The sequence below is a fragment of the Chiloscyllium plagiosum genome, unplaced genomic scaffold (assembly GCF_037043375.1).
Source record: "Chiloscyllium plagiosum isolate Xiang-an unplaced genomic scaffold, Cpla_swu_hap1 HiC_scaffold_19, whole genome shotgun sequence".
In the NCBI taxonomy this organism is placed as follows: domain Eukaryota; kingdom Metazoa; phylum Chordata; class Chondrichthyes; order Orectolobiformes; family Hemiscylliidae; genus Chiloscyllium; species Chiloscyllium plagiosum.
Genome location: NW_028270157.1, coordinates 44,024,025 through 44,047,379, shown reverse-complemented (window position 1 = coordinate 44,047,379; position 23,355 = coordinate 44,024,025). Strand labels below are relative to the sequence as shown.

Below are 23,355 nucleotides of genomic sequence, written 5' to 3'. Positions count from 1 at the left end.
TCCCGGTGCCACAAGATAGTGAGGTGAGGAACAGGCAACAAGTGCAGCTTAACACGTGGCTGCGCAGCTGGTGCAGGAGGGAGGGCTTCAGATACATAGACCATTGGGATGCCTTCTGGGGAAGGTGGGACCTGTACATGAAGGACAGGTTGCACCTGAACTGAAGGGGCACAAATATCCTGGGTGGAAGATTTTTTTGTGAGGTTCGGGTGGGTTTAAACTAGTTTGGCAAGGAGGTGGGAACCAGAGCTATATATCTGAGAGGGGGGAGTTGTAGGTGGGGCAGTGACAGGATGTAGTGAATCTATCAGGGAGGTTGTTCATGTGTGTCTGCTTTAACACAAGGAGTTTTAGAAATAAAAGTGATGAACTTAGAGCATGGGACTATGATGTTGTGGCCATAACAGAGACGTGGGTTTCACAGGGGCAAGAATGATTGCTAGATGTTCCAGGGTTTAGAACGTTTAAAAAGAACAGAGAATGTGGAAAAACAGGAGGGGTGTAGCATTGCTAATCAGAGAGTGCCTCACAGCTACCTAAATGAAGGTTGTAGAGGAAGTCTTGTCTACTGAATCAGTGTGGGTGGAAGTTAGGAACAGCAAGGGAACAGCCACGTCACTGGGGGATTTCTACAGACCTCCTAAAAGCAGTAAGAAGATTGAAGAACTCATAGGCTGGCAGATGTTGGCAACATGCAGATGTAGCAGGGCTGTTGTTATGGGTGACTTCAGCTTTCCCAATATTGACTGGAACCTCCTTAGTGCAGATGGTTCGGATGGAGCCGTTTTTGTCAGGTGTGTTCAGGAGGGTTTCCTAACTCTGTACATAGACAGACCGACAAGGGGAAAGGCCATTTTGGATTTGGTGCTCAGCAATGAGCCAGGACAGGTATCAGATCTTCGGTGAGAGAACACTTTGGTGACAGTGACCACAACTGCCTCACATTTACCATAGCCTTGGAGAGGGAAAGGACCAGTTACCAAGGGAAGACATTTAATTGGGGAAAAGGAAATTATGAAGCTATCAGACAAGGGTTGGGAAGTACAGATTGGGAGCAATTGTTCCACAGAACGGGAACAACAGACATGTGAAGACTGTTTAAGAAGCAGTTCCTGCGAGTGATGCATAAATGTGTTCCTCTGAGATAGACAAGAAGTGGTAAGATTAAGGAGCCTTGGATAACGAGAACAGAGGAGCTTCTTGTCAAAAGGAAGAAGGCAGCTTACGTAATGTGGAGGAAGCAAGGATCTAGCACAGCTTTAGAGGATTATAGGTTCACTAGAAAGGAGCTCACAAATGGACTGAGCAGAGCCAGGAGGGGACATGAAAAAGGATTAGGGAGAACCCAAAGGCATTTACTCATACGTGAGGAATAAGAGATTGATCAGGGAGAAGGTAGGGCCAGTCAAGGATAGCGTAGGGAATGTGTGCGTGGATTCTGAGCTGATAGGGGAAGCCCTAAATGGGTTTTTTTGCTTTGGTTTTCACTAAGGAAAGGGATCTTTAAGTAGCCAAGAAGCGAGCTTGAACAGATCGAGATTGAGGAAGTTGATGTGCTGGAAATTTTGGCAAACATTGAGATTGATAAGTCTCCAGGGCCAGACCATATTTATCCTAGGTTGCTCTGGGAAGTGAGAAAGGAGGTTACTAAGCCGCTGGCGAAGAACTTTGCTTCCTCACTCTCCACTGGAGTCGTACAGAATCGGAGAGAGGTCAATGTTGTTTCTCTTTTCAAGAAGGGAAATAAGAAAATCCCTGGCAATTACAGACCAGTCAGTCTTATGTCTGTGGTCAGCAAGGTTTTGGAAAGAATTCTAAGGGATAGGATTTATGACTATTTGGCAAAGCATAGTGTGATTAAAGGCAGTCAGCATGGCTTGTGAGGGGCAGGTCATGCTTCACAAATCTTATTCAGTTATTTGAGGAGGTGAAGACACAGGTTGATGAAGATCAGACAGTGGATGTGGCATATATGGACTTCAGCAAGGCATTTGATAAGGTTCCCCATGAAAGGCTCATTCATAAAGTCAGGAGGTATGGGATACAGGGAGATTTGGCTATCTGGATTCAGAATTGTTTGGCTGACAGAAGACAGAGAGTGGTTGTAGATGGAAAGTATTCTGCCTGGAGGTCAGTGGTGAGTGGTGTCCCGCAGGGCTCTGTTCTTGGGCCTCTGCTCTTTGTAGTTTTTTATAAATGACTTGGATGAGGAGGTTGAGGGGTGGGTTAGTAAATTTGCCGATGACACAAAGGTTGGAGGTGCTGTTGATAGTATTGAGGGCTGTTGCAGGCTGCAGCGCGACATTGACAGGATGCAGAACTGGGCTGAGAAATGGCAGATGGAGTTTAACCTGGATAAATGCGAAGTGATGCATTTTGGAAGGTCAATCTTGAATGTTGAATATAGGATTAAAGACAGGATTCTTGGCGGTGGAGGAACAGTGGGATCTTGGTCTTCAAGTGCATAGATCCCTCAAGGTTGCCACCCAAGTAGATAGGGTTGTTAAGGAAGCAATCTCGGACTGTCCTCTCTGGAGAGAAGGAGGAAGAGAGGTGACCTGATCGAGATATACAAAGTAATGCGAGGCATGGATCGAGACAATAGCCAGACACTTTTCCCCAGGGCAGGACTGACTGCCATGAGGGGTCATAGTTTTACGGTGTTAGGAGGAAGGTATAGAGGAGACGTCAGAGGTAGGTTCTTTACGCAGAGAGTTGTGAATGCGTGGAATGCATTGCCAGCTGTGGTGGTGGAAGCAGAGTCATTAGGGACACTTAAGCAACTGCAGGACATGCACATGGATAGCAGTGAATTGAGGGGTACGTGGGTTAGGTTATTTTATTTTAGATAAGGATTAATCCTCAGCACAATATCGTGGGCCGAAGGGCCTGTTCTGTGCTTTTTTTTATGTTCTTTAACCGAGTGCAGCAAGTTCTGAAGGAGACAGGTTAGAGTGGGTGAGGTGGGCAGTGAAACTATGGTGCTGAAGTCACGAGACTAAGTGCGGTGGGAGGACAGAGAGAGGGTGGAGTTTTGGAGATGGCTGAATTGTGCTATGGAGTAGAGACAGAGAGAGACAAAGGTGATGAAAGGAGAGTTCCAAATCATGCTGTTCCTGAAAGTAGAGGTGAGTATGTCAAGGGAGCACAGATCATTCAGTATCAGAGAGGGAAACATCACACGATAATGACAAGAGGTGGGATTGGAAGAGGTGATGGAATTTGGGAAGGGGAGCTAAGATTGACAAAAATGATCCGAGAATGAAGGGTTTATCATATGAGGAGGAGTTGAGGCCTCTGGGTCTGTACTTGATGGAGTTTGGAAGGATAAGGCAGGATCTGATGGAAAGCTTACAGAATACTGAAAGGCATTAATGGAGAGGACATGGAGAAGATGTTTCCACTAGTAGGAGAGACTAGAACACAAGGGCATAGTCTCAAAGTGAAGGAATAACTCTTTAAAACTGAGATGAGGAGGAATTTCTTGAGCCAGAGGTTGGTTAATTTGTGAAACACATTGCTGTTGATGGCTGTGGAGACCAAGTCATCGAGTATATTTAATAAAGATGGATGGGTTTGTGATGAGTAAGGGGATCACGGAATACAAGACAAGGCAGAAGAAGGGGTTTGAGAAATATATCGGCTATGATCAAATGGTGGAGCAGACTTGGTCCACCAAATGGCTTAATCCTGCTCCTACATCTAATCATGTTATGATCTAAGGAAGAATCCAGAGTGGTATTAGTACTTGTAAGTTTGTTGAAGCTTGTGTTCTTTCCCAGTTAAAATGAAGACTAAAAGTTTCTTGTTGAGCCATTAATAAACTGAAGAAACAAGTGTTGATGGGGACCAGGTCAACTTTGAGATAGAGTGAGGTGGTGCTGATGGAGGCAAAGATCAAGAATGTGCAAGTGACTGCACAGGGCACTGAGTGTGGTTCTCAGGATGCAATGAGTTTTAAGGAGTATTATATGTTGTGATCCTGGTTGGGATTCACAACATAAAGCATAGTATTTCATTTGAAATTCATGTGGGAAAACTAGGGGTGGAAGCAGTCACAAGGAGATATGGCTTTGAAAATGAGTTTTGGCAAACCTTTTATCAAAACACTAGGGGGAATATAGAAAGCAATCAAGGTAAATAAGCTGAAAGATTCAAATAGAAATCTTGTCACAGAGAAAAGCAGAACTTCCTCAACATGAGCATACCTGGAAGAGAGGTGACAGTGAACTAAATTCTGTGAACGCTGGAGATCTAAATAAATGAAAGATATAAATACAATACAGATGTCCAGAGAGAATACTCAATAATGGGTTAGCTTTGCTGAGAGCAACCCTCTGTAGATATACCTTGGCAGGGAAAGAGAGAGAAGGTGTAATTAAAATAGAGAACAACGTTAGAAAGGGAATAACCATTTGTAGAGAATGTCAAGAGGGTGTTGATTAATTTGTTCATGGCTGACATGGAGATGTAGCAGGAACTGATAGTTGTCAAAGATGAAATCTGGTAGGCGTTGGAGTGACATGGGTGATGGTGAGATGTGTGGCAGAGTCGGGTCAAGGTCAAAGTCCAGTGGAGGCTTACCTTGAAGTTGGGTGTAACCCGCACCATATTTTCACAAGGGCTGTGGCGAGATTCTTGCTAGGCAGTGACAAGTTGCCAACTGACAGTAATTAATCCTTGTTAAACACCTTGTTAATGGTACACCTCATCTTATTAACATTTAGTTTCTATCTTAGCTAACTTGCCAAACTTGCTAGATGTCAGCTATACTCAGTATGGAAACCAGCTGTGTACCTGCCTGATACAGTTCGCCACTTGCTCTGAACAACCTGGTGTTGCTTACAACCAATCTGCAGCATGAACCCAGCACCAATCACACACATTCCTCCACCTCTGGCATTGGCATTCGGCATTTTCAAACAGCTTGTGATCATTCTACCACCCCTCCTATACACTAGCAGTGTGCTTAGGAAGCACAGGCTCTCATTGCAGGGCACATCGGCAGCTAGTATTGAAAGGCTGCAGTGGGGACACTTTGCACAAAGGCACCCAGTTCCTGGAATGGACTAGGCGAAAGGCTGTGGGAGCTAGTGAGGGAAGGTGTTGCATTGCATTTGTGAGAGTGGAAGTGCATGCGCCTTGGTGGGAAGTGGGTGCATTGGCAGAGTTAGGGTGACTATGAGGTAGCAGAGAGGATAGTAAGGATACTTAGCCTGGCAGAGCAGAGAATACCATGTGGTATTGCTGGGCGCTCCTCTGCACCCTAGAGTCTGCGCTGATGCAGGTGGCAATTTTGGACCAGGTTGGCACTGCCTCCTCTGGGAAAAGGAAAAAGGATGCCTCTTCCCCTTGATCACCCTGTCCATCAGGACCTCTAGATCCCTGTCTGAGAATCATGGAGTTGTTAAATTGTGTTAAAAAAAGATTGTTTGATGCAGCTGTAGATTTGGATTTTGAAAACTTGTCATCTACATTTCAGATGTGCACAAAGGGTAGGAGGTTTGTGGTCTTTCTGTTGAAGGCAAGCTTTTCATGGGAAGCAATGAAGATGTTAGCAAGAGCCCAAACTAGAGGGGATCCCATTGCAATATCATTGATTTGAGTTGGTGAAACTAAACCCAACTGTGCTATTTACTAGGTTCATGGGTTCAATGACATTTCTGACACTAGAAGCACATTTAGATTGCCAAGATATAATTTCATAGTGAGGTTCTTGTCGCACAATGGTACTGAATTGAATTGAACTAGCTTTATTGTGAACTGTACTCAAATGAGTACAGTCAAAGTTGCTACTGACAGTGCCATCTCAGGTATGAAGGTACCTGAGTACAATCCTTTGCTACAGAATAGAGAAATGAAGAGGAAAACAGTTGCATTACAGGTATATATTATGTAACCATAGGTCAGCTATACACAGTGTAAATATAGGTCAGCTATACAGTGTGTAACCATAGGTCAGCTATACAGTGTGTAACCATAGGTCACCTATACACAGTGTAACCATAGGTCAGTTATACACTGTGTAAATATAGGTCAGCTATGCACTGTGTAACCATAGGTCAGCTATGTAAAAAGGGTAAAAACAATGACTACAGATGCTGGAAACCAGAGTTTAGATTAGAGTGGTGCTGGAAAAGCACAGCAGTTCAGGCAGCATCCGAGGTGCAGTAAAATCGACGTTTCAGGCAAAAGCCCTTCATCAGGAATACAGGCAGAGTGCCTGAAGGGTGGAGAGATAAATGAGAGGAGGGTGGGGGTGGGGAGAAAGTAGCATAGAGTACAATAGGTGAGTGGGGGAGGGGATGTAAGTGATAGGTCAGGGAGGAGGGTGGAGTGGATAGGTGGAAAGGAAGATAGGCAGGTAGAACATGTCATGGGGACAGTGCTGAGCTGGAATTTTGAAGCTGGGGTGAGGTGGGGGAAGGGGAAATGAGGAAACTGGTGAAGTCCACATTGAGGCCCTGGGGTTGAAGTGTTCCGAGGCAGAAGATGAGGCGTTCTTCCTCCAGGGCACCAACCAACCACACCGCCCTGTGGCCCAACATTTCAACTCCCCTCCCACTCATCCGAGGACATGGAGGTCCTGGTCCTCCTTCACCGCCGCTCCTTCACCACCCAATGCCTGGAGGAAGAACGCCTCATCTTCCGCCTCAGAACACTTCAACCCCAGGGCATCAATGTGGACTTCACCAATTTCCTCATTTCCCCTTCCCCCACCTCACCCCAGCTCCAAATTTCCAGCTCAGCACTGTCGCCATGACTTATCCTTTCTGCCTATCTTCCTTTTCCACCTATCCACTCCACCCTCCTCCCTGACCTATCACCTTCATCCCCTCCCCCACTCACCTATTGTACTCTATGCTACTTTCTCCCCACCCCCACCCTCCTCTCATTTATCTCTCCACCCTTCAGGCACTCTGCCTGTATTCCTGATGAAGGGCTTTTGCCTGAAACGTCGATTTTACTGCACCTCGGATGCTCCCTGAACTGCTGTGCTTTTCCAGCACCACTCGAATCTAAACTCTGGTTTCCAGCATCTGTAGTCATTGTTTTTACCCTTTTTACATAGCTGACCTATGGTTACACAGTGCATAGCTCTAATCTAAACTCTGGTTTTCTGTTCAATGGTGTCTCTGGTGTCTCTGCTCTGGTCACTGGCGTCTCCGCTGTGGTCACTGGTGTCTCTGCTCTGGTCACTGGTGTCTCTGCTCTGGTCACTGGCGTCTCCGCTGTGGTCACTGGTGTCTCTGCTCTGGTCACTGGTGTCTCTGCTCTGGTCACTGGTGTCTCCGCTGTGGTCACTGGTGTCTCTGCTCTGGTCACTGGTGTCTCTGCTCTGGTCGCTGGTGTCTCCGCTGTGGTCACTAGTGTCTCCGCTGTGGTCACTGGTGACTCTGCTCTGGTCGCTGGTGACTCCGCTGTGGTCACTGGTGTCTCTGCTCTGGTCACTGGTGACTCTGCTCTGGTCACTGGTGACTCTGCTCTGGTCGCTGGTGTCTCTGCTCTGGTCACTGGTGTCTCTGCTCTGGTCACTGGTGACTCTGCTCTGCTCGCTGATGTCTCCGCTGTGGTCACTGGTGTCTCTGCTCTGGTTGCTGGTGTCTCCGCCCTGGTCACTGGTATCTCTGCTCTGTCACTGGTGTCTCTGCTCTGGTCACTGGTGTCTCCGCTGTGGTCACTGGTGTCTCTGTGCTGTTCACTGGTGTCGCTGGTGTCTCTGCTCTGGTCACTGGCGTCTCCGCTGTGGTCACTGGTGTCTCTGCTCTGGTCGCTGGTGTCTCCGCTGTGGTCACTGGTGTCTCTGCTCTGGTTACTGGTGTCTCTGCTCTGGTCGCTGGTGTCTTCGCCCTGGTCACTGGTGTCACTGCTCTGGTCACTGGTGCCTCCGCCCTGGTCACTGGTGTCTCCGCTCTGGTCACTGGAGTCTCTGCTCTGGTCACTGGTGACTCTGCTCTGGTCTCTGGTGTCTCTGCTGTGGTCACTGGTGTCTCTGCTCTGGTCACTGGTGTCTCTGCTCTGGTCGCTGGTGTCTCTGCTGTGGTCACTGGTGTCTCCGCACTGGTCGCTGGTGTCTCCACTATGAACACTGGTGTCTCTGCTCTGGTCACTGGTGTCTCCTCTGGTTGCTGGTGTCTCCGCCCTGGTCACTGGTGTCTCTGCTCTGGTCACTGGTGACTCTGCTCTGGTCGCTGGTGTCTCTGCTCTGGTCACTGGTGTCTCTGCTCTGGTCAATGGTGTCTCTGCTCTGGTCGCTGGTGTCTCTACTCTGGTCACTGGTGTCTCTGCTCTGGTCGCTGGTGTCTCCGCTGTGATAACTGGTGTCTCTGCTCTGGTCACTGGTGTCTCTGCTCTGGTCACTGGTGTCTCTGCTCTGGTCGCTAGTGACTCTGCTCTGGTCACTGGTGTCTCCGCCCTGGTCACTGGTGTCTCTGCTCTGGTCGCTGGTGTCTCTGCTCTGGTCGCTGGTGTCTCTACTCTGGTCACTGGTGTCTCTGCTCTGGTCGCTGGTGTCTCTGCTGTGGTCACTGGTGTCTCCGCACTGGTCGCTGGTGTCTCCGCTGTGATAACTGGTGTCTCTGCTCTGGTCACTGGTGTCTCCGCTGTGGTCACTGGTGTCTCTGCTCTGGTCACTGGCGTCTCCGCTGTGGTCACTGGTGTCTCTGCTCTGGTCGCTGGTGTCTCCGCTGTGGTCACTGGTGTCTCTGCTCTGGTCACTGGTGTCTCCACTGTGGTCACTGGTGTCTCTGTTCTGGTCACTGGTGTCTCCGCTCTGGTCACTGGTGTCTCTGCCCTGGTCACTGGTGTCTCTGCGCTGTTCGCTGGTGTCTCTGCTCTGGTCACTGGTGTCTCCGCTGTGGTCACTGATGTCTCCGCACTGGTCGCTGGTGTCTCCGCCCTGGTCACTGGTGTCTCTGCTCTGTTCACTGGTGTCTCTGCTCTAGTCGCTGGTGTCTCTGCTCTGGTCACTGGTGTCTCCGCTCTGGTCACTGGTGTCTCTGCTCTGGTTTTCTGTTCACTGGTGTCTCTGCTCTGGTCACTGGCGTCTCCGCTGTGGTCGCTGGTGTCTCCGCTGTGGTCACTGGTGTCTCCGCTGTGGTCACTGGTGACTCTGCTCTGGTCGCTGGTGACTCCGTTGTGGTTGCTGGTGTCTCCGCTGTGGTCACTGGTGTCTCTGCTCTGGTCACTGGTGACTCTGCTCTGGTCACTGGTGACTCTGCTCTGGTCACTGGCATCTCTGCTCTGGTCACTGGTGACTCTGCTCTGCTCGCTGATGTCTCCGCTGTGGTCACTGGTGTCTCTGCTCTGGTTGCTGGTGTCTCCGCCCTGGTCACTGGTATCTCTGCTCTGTCACTGGTATCTCTGCTCTGGTCACTGGTGTCTCCGCTGTGGTCACTGGTGTCTCTGCGCTGTTCACTGGTGTCGCTGGTGTCTCTGCTCTGGTCACTGGCGTCTCCGCTGTGGTCACTGGTGTCTCTGCTCTGGTCGCTGGTGTCTCCGCTGTGGTCACTGGTGTCTCTGCTCTGGTCACTGGTGTCTCCGCCCTGGTCACTGGTGTCTCCGCTCTGGTCACTGGAGTCTCTGCTCTGGTCACTGGTGACTCTGCTCTGGTCGCTGGTGTCTCTGCTGTGGTCACTGGTGTCTCTGCTCTGGTCACTGGTGTCTCTGCTCTGGTCGCTGGTGTCTCTGCTGTGGTCACTGGTGTCTCCGCACTGGTTGCTGGTGTCTCTGCTCTGGTCGCTGGTGTCTCTGCTGTGGTCACTGGTGTCTCCGCACTGGTCGCTGGTGTCTCTGCTCTGGTCACTGGTGACTCTGCTCTGGTCGCTGGTGTCTCTGCTTTGGTCACTGGTGTCTCTGCTCTGGTAACTGGTGTCTCTGCTCTGGTCGCTGGTGTCTCTACTCTGGTCACTGGTGTCTCTGCTCTGGTCGCTGGTGTCTCTGCTGTGGTCACTGGTGTCTCCGCTATGATCACTGGTGTCTCTGCTCTGGTCACTGGTGTCTGCTCTGGTTGCTGGTGTCTCTGCTGTGATCACTGGTGTCTCTGCTCTGGTCACTGGTGTCTCCGCTCTGGTCACTGGTGTCTCTGCTGTGGTCACTGGTGTCTCTGCTCTGGTCGCTGGTGTCTCTGCTCTGGTCGCTGGTGTCTCTACTCTGGTCACTGGTGTCTCTGCTCTGGTCGCTGGTGTCTCTGCTGTGGTCACTGGTGTCTCCGCACTGGTCGCTGGTGTCTCCGCTGTGATCACTGGTGTCTCTGCTCTGGTCGCTAGTGACTCTGCTCTAGTCGCTGGTGTCTCTGCTCTGGTTACTGGTGTCTCTGCCCTGGTCACTGGTGTCTCTGCGCTGTTCGCTGGTGTCTCTGCTCTGGTCGCTGGTGTCTACGCACTGGTGGCTGATGTCTCTGCTCTGATCGCTGGTGTCTCTGCTCTGGTTACTGGTGTCTCCGCTGTGGTCACTGGCGTCTCTGCTCTGGTCGCTGGTGTCTCTGCTCTGGTCACTGGTGTCTCTGCTGTGGTCGCTGGTGTCTCTGCTCTGGTTGCTGGTGTCTCCGCTGTGGTCACTGGTGTCTCCGCTCTGGTCACTGGTGTCTCTGCTCTGGTCGCTCGTGTCTCCGCTCTGGTCACTGGTGTCTCCGCTGTGGTCACTGGTGTCTCTGCTCTGGTCACTGGTGTCTCCGCTCTGGTCGCTGGTGTCTCCGCCCTGGTCACTGGTGTCGCTGCTCTGGTCACTGGTGTCTCTGCTCTGGTCACTGGTGTCTCCGCTGTGGTCACTGGTGTCTCCGCACTGGTCGCTGGTGTCTCCGCCCTGGTCACTGGTGTCTCTGCTCTGGTCACTGGTGTCTCTGCCCTGGTCACTGGGGTCTCTGCGCTGTTCGCTTGTGTCTCTGCTCTGGTCGCTCGTGTCCCCGCACTGTTCGCTGGTGTCTCCGCACTGGTCGCTGGTGTCTCCGCTCTGGTCACTGGTGTCTCTGCTGTGGTCGCTGGTGTCTCTGCTCTGGTTACTGGTGTCTCCGCTGTGGTCACTGGTGTCTCCGCTCTGGTCACTGGTGTCTCTGCTTTGGTCGCTTGTGTCTCCGCTGTGGTCACTGGTGTCTCTTCTCTGGTCGCTCGTGTCTCCGCCCTGGTCACTGGTGTCTCCGCCCTGGTCACTGGTGACTCTGCTCTGGTCGCTGGTGTCTCTGCTCTGGTCACTGGTGTCTCTGCTCTGCTCACTGGTGTCTCTGTTCTGGTCACTGGTGTCCCCGCTGTGGTCACTGGTGTCTCTGCTCTGGTCGCTGGTGTCTCTGCTCTGGTCGCTGATGTCTCCGCTCTGGTCACTGGTGTCTCCGCTGTGGTTGCTGGTGTCTCTGCTCTGGTCGCTGGTGTGTCTGCTCTGGTCACTCGCATCTCTGCTCTGGTCACTGGTGTCTCTGCTCTGGTCACTGGTGTCTCTGCTGTTGTCACTGGTGTCTCTGCTCCTTGGATGCTGCCTGACCTGCTGTGCTTTTCCAGCATCATCTTTGCTCCAGCTGCTGGTCACTGGTGTCTCATATCTGGCTGCTGGCATCTCCACTGACCACCAGCCCCACTTCTGTGGCCAAGACCGAGACAAGGAAGGAGAGAGGGAGAAAAAATGGCAAAGAAGATAAAGAACAGGCAGAGCAGAGGCGCTCTGGTTAAAGTGTCCTACTGTGCTGCCATCTTACCGGTTCACTACAGTAATGTCTCTATCTCTGGACTACGAGATCCATGTTCAAATCTCACTTCCCCTGAAGTGTGTAATATTATCTTTCAACAGGTTGATTACAGTTGTCTATAATGACATAATGCAAATGTCAATGGCTTCTTTGTGTGGTATACTGTTGAAAAAGCTTACAATGTTAATAAAGCATATGAACATGCTATTGCCTTCAAAATACATGGTCTTTTCAAAGTGAAGGAATCCTTCACAGTCTGTATGAGGAACTCATTTGAAAGAGGTTGCACCAGCTCCTAATGAATTTAAAATAAAAATATTTGACTTTGTCTTTTGGGAGAAAGTGAGTCGAGAGTGTAGTGCTGGAAAAGCCCAGCAGGTCAGGTAGCATCTGAGGAGCGTGAGAATCGACATTTTGGGCATAAGCCCTTCATCAGAAATGTCGACACTCCTGCTCCTCGGTTGCTGCCTGACCGGCTGTACTTTTCCAACACCACACTCTCGACTTTGCCTTTTGACCAGATTAAGGTTCTGTTGGATATTTCACGGAAAAGAAGAAACGAACAGTTTGTTTTTATGCTTAAAATCTATAGATTTTCATTAACTAAAGGCGGTGAGCCTCTAGTTTGGAGAGGAAAACCATAAGTGCATTAATAAATAAGACAATAACTCTCTTTTTGGCAGAGAATAACTCTGAGGTAGTGATGTAATATCTGCTTCACATTCTAATTTCAGTACCTCTAATTGATGAGTCCCATGTGCACAAAGTGCTGCCTGACTGTGTTTACAGACCCAGCTATATAATTAAAGGATTCCCGCTGCTCCGTTACCAGGGATTACAGTTTGTAAGTGTCTTTTCCTGTTTCTTTATGCATCATTAATGAAGATGTACAAGGTGGCCAATGCTTATCATTTAGTAATGTTTCTTTCTAACATGGGTGATCAGCTTCCGGTCAAATTAATCCAGAACTTGTTTGTTATTGTTATCTCACCTGTGTATATTGCACACCAGGCTCAGTCAGTTTGCTAAACATGCTGTTACCAAATTATATTCTAATGGATGAGATGGGGGATTGCTAAAATGAAAACAGTGCATTCAGATCAGGCTAGAACATCCATTTTCAAATTCAGTTATTTTGGACGGGACTTCAATTCAGAACAGCTTACCAGTTGAAAACACATCACACAAAACAGCTACAATTTCATTGAGAACTTTAAAAGAGAATCAGAATTAATTTCTGCATTGAAACATATAAATGGACCCCCAGTGCCATCCAATTTATGCAGGGTATACACGTTCATTACTTATATGTGCTTGCAAGCAAAGAAAGCTGTATATTGAGGAGGACTTCACTGGTAAACATTAAGCTGCAGTCGGTTGTAAGAACAAGAGAACATTTCTGGGTTTCTCGACCCTTTCACAGTCTCCCACATTACCCACATAGGTGGCCCTTATGGAAAACTAAGCCAATGTGGAGAATTTTTAGTTTGTTGTTTTAAGAACCTGAGAAATAGGACAGGAGTAGCCATCAACCCTTTGTCCTCACTCTGCCATTCAGTGGGAACATAACAGATCTTCTACTTCAATACCGTAACAGATCTTCTATTTCAACACCATTTTGCTGCAGTATCCCTAGAATGCTGAAGTTTCTGATCTGTAGAAATTAGTCCATGTCAATCATGAATACCCTCAGTGACCGAGTCTCCATATCCCTTGGGGACAGTGAACTTCAATAATTCAGCACCATGTGAGAGAAGAAATTGATCCTCATCTCAGTCCTAAATGATCTTCCCCATATAAGACTGTGTCTCCTAGTTCTAAATCAACCCAGCCAGGGAGAATATCCCTCCCACATCTTCCCTGTAAGTCCTGTATCTCCCCTGTCATTCACGCATCTCCCCTGTCATTCTTGCATCTCCCCTGTAATTTCTGCATTCCCCTGTCATTCCCACATCTTCCCTATCATTCTTGCATTTCCCCTGTCATTCCCACATCTCCCCTGTCATTCCCACATCTCCCCGGTCACTTCTGCATCTCATGTGTCATTCCCGCATCTTGCCTGTCATTCCCGCATCTCCCCTTTCATTCCTGTATCTCCCCGTCATTCCTGCATCTTCCCTATTATTCCTGCACCTCCCCTGTTCCTCCTTCATCTACCTGTCAAGCCATGAAAGGCATTTGTATGTTTGAATGAGATCACGTCTAATTATTTTAATTCTTGAGAGAATAAAGATCCAGCCTACTTTAATGTTTCTTCAAAGAACATCCTGGAAATTACTATGGTGAACTTGTGTTGCGTTATGGTATCTATCAGTAGGTAGGGAGCCCAACATTGAGCACAGTACTCTAGGGATAACCTCGCTGAGGGTCTATGTTATTACATTTTCTCCATGTGAATTAGCAGTAGCATTGTTCTGCAGGGTGCCAACTAAATCTTTTTGCCAACTGGTTTATTTCAAACTGGGATTTTGTCAGACTGTTCATTCCTCCTTTCTCTAATTAAGCCAAGTACCTTTGGTCATAAAAACCTCAGGATAATTTCTTTTTTAATCACATTTCTTAAGTGGTCAGCAGCTGCAAACTCAAAATTATTGAATCTTAAAGGAACATTTTTCATAAAAGAAACCCATTGAGGCATTTTTATCTTTGTGGGTTGGAGCAAATGAGTCACCCTTTCCTGATTCAGAATTGAAGTGATTCTCAGAGTGCTATGCACAAGGTGAACAGATCTATCAGCTGTGTGTGCCTCCCTGAGCTCACTAAGAGACCCTGTCCTCTTGGCAGATTAAGTGCATTGGGGAACTTGGTAAACAACTTTAATAGAGGGTGCAAATACCAACTGCAGTAATTAGACTTTTATTATCACAACACCTGGGCAGTATTCTCTCAAGTGCTTCTGGCTTGAATCTGTTTTTGTATTTTTCAGTGAACTGGAATGTATCGTCAAAACATTGTTGTTTTTGCTGATCCAACTGTTTGCTGCAAAATGTTGATTTCCCACCAAAAACACAAGTGACTGTTCAATTATTGTAGACAGTTAGAGGCAATAACAATCCATGAGTTCATAGAGTCATAGAGATGTACAGCACAGAAACAGACCCTTCGGTCCAACCCGTCCATGCTGGCCAGATATCCCAACCCAATCTAGTCCCACCTACCAGCACCCGGCCCATATCTCTCCAAACCCTTCCTATTCATAAACTCATCCAGATGCCTTTTAAATGTTGCAATTGTACTAGTTATAATGCCTTCAGTAAGACAATCAAATCAATTACTGCATTGATAAAGATTATCTTTGATAGCGCTCATTCACCTAAAGTAATCCAATCAAAGTAATCATTAATTATTTTTGGTTTATGTAAGGATGAACTGATGATGCAGATAAGTGGAAAAATATTTTTTAAAAATAGTAAAACCTCAAGAAAGCTTGGAGAGATACTGATCTCTATGCAAGTGCCGTTTTAATTCAGAACTAACAATTATAGAGAAGGTCAACAGAGAGAATAGTCATCGAGTCATTGAGCACAAAAACAGACCCTTAGGTCCAATCAATCCATGCCAAACGTAATCCAAAACTAGGCTACTTCCACCATTTAACTCAAAATGTTAACTTAGTTTCTTTCTCACCAAGTCTGGCAGTATCTGTGGAATATTTCCAGCACTTTGTTTTAGTTTTAGATTTACGGAATTCAGATTTAGAAAAATCACATTTAACTGTTGTTACCCAGTATGTTATCTCTAAGTCTCGATTTTGCGAATTACCCTGTTCAAATTTGTGCAACTCCTGTTCTTATCTTAACCAGCTGTCTCCAGATTTGTATTCATGCTCATTCTGTAAAATAAAACATTCCCATGTTGTACTGACATCCACAAATTATTTCTGAAACAACAAAAAAGATGCAAGATAGTTACAGATATAAAAGGTTATTCAGTTCATCGTAATTCACCTATTGAAATAACCCTATACTCTCCCTGGTACAGCAACTAATGTTGGGTGATTTGAAATTTCTTTCAGTGAGAAAAGAAAGAGAGAAGAAGAGACTAGACTTCAGAGAAGTCTTCACATTGAAACATTAAAAAGTGAATATAGGTGCAGGAGGAGACCATTCAGCCCTTTGAGGCTGCTGCACCATTCAAAATGATCATGGCTGATTGTTCAACTCAGCACTCTCTTCCTACTTTCTCTCCATACTCTTTGATCCCTTCAGTCTGAAGAACTAATCTACATCTTTTGCGCAAGTTTTTAATGTTCTGGCCTTAACGGTTTCCTGTGGCAGAGAATTCCACAGCCTCACCATTCTGAGTAAAGAAATCCAATCTCATCTCTATCCATAATGGCCTATCCCCTTGCCCTTTGACTGTGGCCTCTGGTTCTGGACACCCCAGTCCTCGAGAACATCCTGCTTGCATCTGCTCTGACTAATCCTCTTAGATTTTTATAGGTTTCTATGAGATGCCACCATCAACACCCCCTACCATAATTTTTTCTAAACTCTCGTGAACATAGTCTTAACCAAAGCAGTCTCTCCCCATACATCAGGTCCATCAACACAGGATTCAGTCTGGTAAACCTTCCTTGCAGCCCATCCATAGCCAGAACATCTTTCCTCAGATAAGGAGATTGGCATGACACACAATACTGCAGGTGTGGTCTTATCAGTGCCCTGTACAATTGAGGAAATTGCTCCTGTACTCAAATCCTCTCACGAGGAAATCCAACATACCATTTGCCCTCTTCACTGCCTGCTTATCTTCGATGACTGGCATACAAGGACTCCAAGGTTTCTTGCACCACTTCCCTCCCTAATCTATCGCTTTTCTGATGATAATCTGCCTTCCTGTTTTTGCTACCAAAGGTGATAATCTCATATTTATCCACATTATTCTGCAACTGCCAAGCATTTGCCCACTCAGCTTATCCAAATCACATTGAAGCATCTCTGCATTCTCTTCACAACTCACCCTCCCGTCCAACTTCGTATCATCTGTAAACTTGGAGATATGGCACAGTTTCATCATCAAAATAATTAATACATATGGTGAGTAGCTGGGGTCCAAGCACTGATCCCTGCAGTACCCCACTCAGAAAATGACCCATTTATTCCTTTCCTGTCTGCCAACCAGTTCTCAATTCATTACAGTATACTACCTCCAATCCCATGTGCTCTAGTTTTGCTTGCTAGTGTCTTATCGTGGGGTCTTATCAAAAACCTTCTGAAGATCCAAATAAACCATTTGCTGACTCCCCTGTATCCTCTCCATCAGTTAGGTCCTCAAAAACTGCCAGCAAACTTGTCAAGTGCAGCTTCTCCTTTGTAACTTCATGCTGGAGCTGTGCTAACTTCCAAATATTTTGCTGCTGCAACTTTTATAATGGACTGTCACATTTTTCCCACAACCAAATCAAGCTAACCATGTATAATTCCCTGTTTTCTCCATGCCTCCCATCTTAAACTGTAGGTTACATTAGCAATCCTCCAAACCACAGGAACTGTTGCAGAGTTGATAGAATTTTGGGAGGTGACCACTTGCTTTTAATCCTGTTCATTTCCCCAAAGCCATTTCCATACTAATACTAATATCTTAAAATTCCTCCTTTCCAGTAGATCTTAAGATGTCCCATATTTTGGGATGTTATTTGTGAAAATGGAACTAATGTATGTGTTTAAAAGAGACCTTGGAGTGCAGGTTCATAGTTCATTGAAAGTGGAGATACAGGTGGATAGGATAGTGAAGAAGACATATGGTAAGCTTGTGTTTATTCTTCAGTACATTGAGTATAGGATTTGCAACATTGGTTAGGTCACTTTTGGAATACTGCTTGCAATTCTGATCTCCCCGCTATTGGAAGTGTATGATGAAACTTGAAACGGTTCAAAAAAAGATTTACAAGGATGTTGCCAGGGTTTGAGCTATAGGGAGAGGCTGAACAAGCTGGGGCTGTTTTCTCTGGAAGGTCAGAGGCTGAGGGGTGACATTATAGAGGTTTATAAAACCATGAGGAGCATGGATAGGGTAAATAGACAAACTCTTTTTCCCAGGATGGAGGAATCAAAAACTAGAAGACATTAGTTTAAGGTGAGAAGGGAAAGATTTAAAAGGGACCTAAGGGACAACTTTTTCATGCAGAGGGTGGTGCGTGTATGGAATGAGCTGCCAGAGGAAGTGGTGGACGCTGGTACAATTACAGTATTTAAAAGGCAACTGGATGGGTAAATGAATTAGAAAGGTTTAGAAGCCAAATGCTGGCAAATGGGACTAGATTAATTTAGGATATCTGGTCAGCATGCACGAGTTGGACTAAGGGGTCTCTTTCTGTGCTGTACACCTCTATGACTCTAATTGGTCAGCCATCTCTTTGTTCCCCATTTGAACTCCCCTGTTCCTGATTGCATTTTCTATTTTTTCTCGAATCTTTTTCTTTTCACATACCTATTGAAGCTTTTACTATTGGTTTGTATGTTCCCTGCAAGCTTTCTCTGTTTTTCTCTCTTAATCAGTCTCTTTGTCTTCCTGTGCTTGAAGGTAAGTGATTGCTATTAGAGTGGGTGAGTTCTAAACCCCAGGTCCTACAAAGTAGGGTCTCCCTCCCTCCCTCCTCCTCTAACCTAAATTAAGAGTCCACAGACTTGCCACAAAAAGATGGTCTAAGGAAGTTTGGATCGAAAGTGAGGCTTCAGCTCAGGAATCTTTGACAAGGAGGTTGATTGAAGTGATTACGCCACAATTGAAGAGGGTGAAGACATGACTGCCCAGCTGGTTCAGTGCGCTACATGCTTAATGTGGGAGGTCAACGACTCTGGAGTGTCTGACTCGTATATGTGTGGAAAGTGTGTGCACATTCAGCTATTGACCGAGCATATTGTAGCACTGATTAAAGAACTCGAGGACCTTAGGCTCATCCGAGAGAACGAGATCTTTCTGAACAAGACCTTCAGCGAGGTTATTACACCAATCATGCCAGAAGAGAGCAGAAGAGAGCAGACGATGAGGAAGGCAGAGAGGAGACAGGTGCAAGAGACCCCGGGAGAAGTACCTGTCAGGAACAAGTTGAAGCTTTTGGAAACAGTGGAGACTGATGACACTGCCAGTTCGCAAGGCGGCCAGGTCTGTCAATCAAAAGTTGGCGCAGAGGCAGAGCGGAAGAGTCGGACATCGTACAGAGCCGTGGTAATAGGAGACTCCATCGTGAGAGGAACTGACCGGGGTTTTTGTGGCAGCAGAGGGATTTAAGGATGGTGTGTTGCCTTCCTGGTGCCAGGGTGAAAGACATCACGGACAGAGTGCAGGACATCCTCAAGGACGAGGGTGAAGAGCCAGAGGTGGTGGTACATGTCAGCACAAATGATGTCGGGAAGAAGAGGAGGAACATACTACAGCGGGACTTCGGAGAACTAGGAAGAAGGCTGAAAAGCAGGACGTCCAAGGTGGTTATCTCCGGTTTGCTTCCAGTTCCTTGGGCTGGTGAGGCCAGAAACGGGGAGATAATGGACTTGAACGTGTGGTTGGGGAACTGGTGCAGGAAGCAAGGATTTAAGTTCTTGGATCACTGGGGTATGTTTTGTGGTAAGCATAAATTCTATAAGAGAGACAGTTTGCACCTTAATAGGTTAGGGACCAGTATTCTGGCAGGCAGGTTTTCTACTGCAGCACCGCTACATTTAAACTAAGTAGCGGGGGGAGGGGACAAACTGGATGTTTAAGAAGGAAATTGAAGGGAAAGTTAGAACAAGGGAAGTCAAGAAAGACAACTGTATCAACGAGGCAGAAAACTCGGAAAGGGATCATGCTGTAAGGTTGAGTGAAATAGGGGTTGATGGGAAGGGTGAGAGCAGTAACAAATTAAAAATACTATACATGAATGCACGAAGCATTAGACAAAAGATGGATGAGCTTGAAGCTCTTTTGGAAATTCGCAGATACGATATTGTGGGGATAACTGAGACGTGGCTTCAAGTGGACAGGGCCTGGGAAATGAATATTCAAGGATACACGTGCTATCGTAAGGACAGACTGATGGGCAGAGGGGGTGGGTGGCCTTGTTGGTAAGGGAGGATAATAAGTCTCTTGCGCGGGGGGACCTAGAGTCAGGGGATGTAGAGTCAGTGTGGATAGAGCTGCGAAATACTAAGGGTAAAAAGACCCTCTTGGGAGTCATCTACAGGCCCCCAAACAGTAGTCTGGATGTCGGATGTAAGTTGAATCAGGAGCTGAAATTGGCCTGTCGTAAAGATGTTGCTACAGTTGTTATGGGGGATTTTAACATGCAGGTAGACTGGGAGAATCAGGATGGTATTGGACCTCAAGAAAGAGACTTTGTGCAGTGCCACAGAGATGGATTCTTAGAGCAGCTGGTGCTGGAGCCGACCAGGGAGGAGGCAATTCTGGATCTGGTATTGTGTAACGAACCAGAATTGGTCAGAGACCTCGAAGTGAAGGAGCCATTGGGAAGTAGTGACCATAATACATTAAGCTTCAATCTGCAATTTGAGAGGGAGAGGGTACAGTCGGAAGTGACAGTACTTCTATTGAATAAAGGGAACTATGGAGCTATGAGGGAGGAGCTGGCCAAAGTTCAATGGTGCAATACCTTAGCAGGGATGACCGTGGAGGAACAATGGCGGATATTTCTGTGTATAATGCAGAAGTTGCAGGATCAGTTCATTCCTAAAAGGAAGAAAGATCCCAGGAGGAGGCATGGGCGGCCGTGGCTGATGAGGGAAGTCAAGAAACATATAAAGTTAAAAGAGAAAAAGTATAACACAGCAAAGATAAGTGGGAAAACTGAGGACTGGGAAGCTTTTAAAGAGCAACAGAGGATTACTAAGAAGGAAATACGCAGAGGAAAAATGAGGTACGAAGGTAAATTGGCCAATAATATAAAGGAGGATAGTAAAAGCTTTTTTAGGTATGTGCAAGGCAAAAAAATGGTTAAGACTAAAATTGGGCCCTTAAAGACAGAAACAGGGGAATATATTACGGGGAACAAAGAAATGGCAGAGGAATTAAATGGGTACTTCAGATCTGTGTTCACTTGGGAAGACACAAGCAATCTGCCTGAGGTAACAGTGGCTGAAGGACCTGAACTTAAGGGAATTTATATTTGCCAGGATTTGGTGTTGGAGAGACTGTTAGGTCTGAAGTTGATAAGCCTCCGGGGCCTGATGGTCTGCATCCCAGGGTACTGAAGGAGGTGGCTCGGAAAATCGTGGATGCGTTGGTGATTATTTTCCAGAGTTCGATAGATTCGGGGTCGGTTCCTGAGGATTGGAGGGTGGCTAATGTTATACCACTTTTTAAGAAAGGTGGGAGAGAGAAAGCAGGAAATTATAGACCAGTTAGTCTGACCTCAGTGGTGGGAAAGATGCTGGAGTCTATTATAAAGGATGAAATTACGGCACATCTGGATAGTAGTAACAGGATAGGACAGAGTCAGCATGGATTTATGAAGGACTAATCTTCTTGAATTTTTTGCGGATGTAACTCTGAAGATGGACGAGGGAGATCCAGTGGATGTAGTATACCTGGACTTTCAGAAAGCTTTTGATAAAGTCCCACACAGGAGGTTAGTGAGTAAAATTAGGGTGCATGGTATTGGGGGCAAAGTACTAGATTGGATTGAAAATTGGTTGGCTGATAGGAAACAAAGGGTAGTGATAAACGGCTCCATTTCGGAATGGCAGGCAGTGACCAGTGGGGTACCGCAGGGATCCGTGCTGGGACCGCAGCTTTTTACAATATATGTTAATGATATAGAAGATGGTATCAGCAATAACATTAGCAAATTTGCTGATGATACAAAGCTGGGTGGCAGGGTGAAATGTGATGAGGATGTTAGGAGATTACAGGGTGACCTGGACAAGTTAGGTGAGTGGGCAGATGCATGGCAGATGCAGTTTAATGTGGATAAATGTATGGTTATCCACTTTGGTGGCAAGAACAGGAAAGCAGATTACTACCTAAATGGAATCGATTTAGGTAAAGGGGCAGTACAGAGAGATCTGGGTGTTCTTGTACACTAGTCAATGAAGGCAAGCATGCAAGTACAGCAGGTAGTGAAGAAGGCTAATAGCATGCTGGCCTTCATAACAAGAGGGATTGAGTATAGAAGCAAAGAGGTTCTTCTGCAGCTGTACAGGGCCCTAGTGAGACCACACCTGGAGTACTGCGTGCAGTTCTGGTCTCCAAATCTGCGGAAAAGACATTCTGGGTATTGAGGGAGTGCAGCGTAAGTTCACGAGGTCAATTCCTGGAATGGCGGGATTGCCTTACGCTGAAAGACTGGAGCGACTGGGCTTGAATATCCTTGAGTTTAGAAGACTGAGAGGGGATCTGATTGAGACATATAAGATTATGAAAGGATTGGACACTCTGGCAGCAGGAAACATGTTTCCGCTGATGGGTGAGTGCCGAACCAGAGGACACAGCTTAAAAATACGGGGTAGACCATTTAGGACAGAGATGAAGAGAAACTTCTTCACCCAGAGAGTAGTGGGTGTGTGGAATGCTCTGCCCCAGAGGGCAGTGGAGGCCCAGTCTCTGGATTCATTTAAGAAAGAGTTGGATAGAGCTCTCAAAGATAGTGGACTCAAGGGTTATGGAGATAAGGCAGGCACAGGATACTGATTAGGAATGATCAGCCATGATCATGTTCAATGGCGGTGCAGGCTCGAAGGGCTGAATGGCCTACTCCTGCACCTATTGTCTATAATCTGAACTGTTCGCACTCCTAAGTTCTGCTGCTTTTTTTTTTGGCCAATTTGTATGCCTCTTCCTTGGATTTAATACTATCCATAATTTCCCTTATTAGCCATGGTCTGATAACATTTCCCATTTTATTTTCATACTCGACTGAATTTAATAAGTTTTGCAATTTGTCCATGCCCTTTTTAAATGTTTGCATTGCCTAACATCACCCCTTTTAGATAACAATCCTCAATTTATGATAGCTAGCTAGTGCCACAGAGGATCATAATTACCTTTGCTTTAATTCAGGACCTTAGTCTCAGAAACAACTTTGTTATTCCCCACCCGAATGAAGAATTCTACTCTATTATGATCACTCCTCCCCAACGGGCCTCACAAAGCTGGATTGTCAATTATTCCTTCCTTGTTAAGACCCTGATAAGGATGACCTTTTCTCTAATTGGTTCCTCAACTTATTGTTCTATAAAACTATCCCATGTATACTCCAGGAATTCCTCTTCTAAAATATTGCTGCTGTGTTGATGTGGAGAAAGTGAGGACTGCAGATGCTGGAGATCAGAGTTGAAAAGTGTGGCGCTGGAAAAGCACAGCAGGTCAGGCAGCATCCGAGGAGCAGGAGAAACGACATTTTGGGCATATGTCCTTCATCAGGAATGTGGGGACTGGGGAAAGGGGGCTGAGAGATAAATAGCAGGGTGGGGAGAAGATAGCTGGGAAGACGATAGGTAGATGCCTATGGCGAGAATGATAGTGATAGGTCGGAGAGGAGGGTGGAGTGGATAAGTGGGAAGGAAGATGAACAGGTCGGACTGGTCGAGAGGGCGGTGCCGAGTTGGAGGGTTGGATCTGGGATGAGGTGGGGAGGGGAGATTAGAAAACTAGTGAAATCGATGTTGATGCCATGTGGTTGAAGGGTGCCAAGGCAGAAGATGAGGCGGTTCTTCCTCCAAGTGTTTGGTGGCTTGGATTTGGCA

At 46.7% G+C, this 23,355-nt stretch overlaps 1 protein-coding gene across 2 annotated transcripts in view; it reads left to right on the top strand.

Moving 5' to 3' along the window:
• b4galnt3b (beta-1,4-N-acetyl-galactosaminyltransferase 3b) overlaps positions 1 to 23,355 on the top strand; it is a 215,284-nt gene that overhangs the window by 164,621 nt on the left and 27,308 nt on the right. For both annotated transcript variants that reach the window (XM_087997275.1, XM_087997276.1), the window contains exon 11: positions 12,409 to 12,518. In XM_087997275.1, coding sequence (XP_087853401.1) covers positions 12,409 to 12,518 — 110 coding nt within the window. The remainder of the gene's footprint in view (positions 1 to 12,408; positions 12,519 to 23,355) is intronic.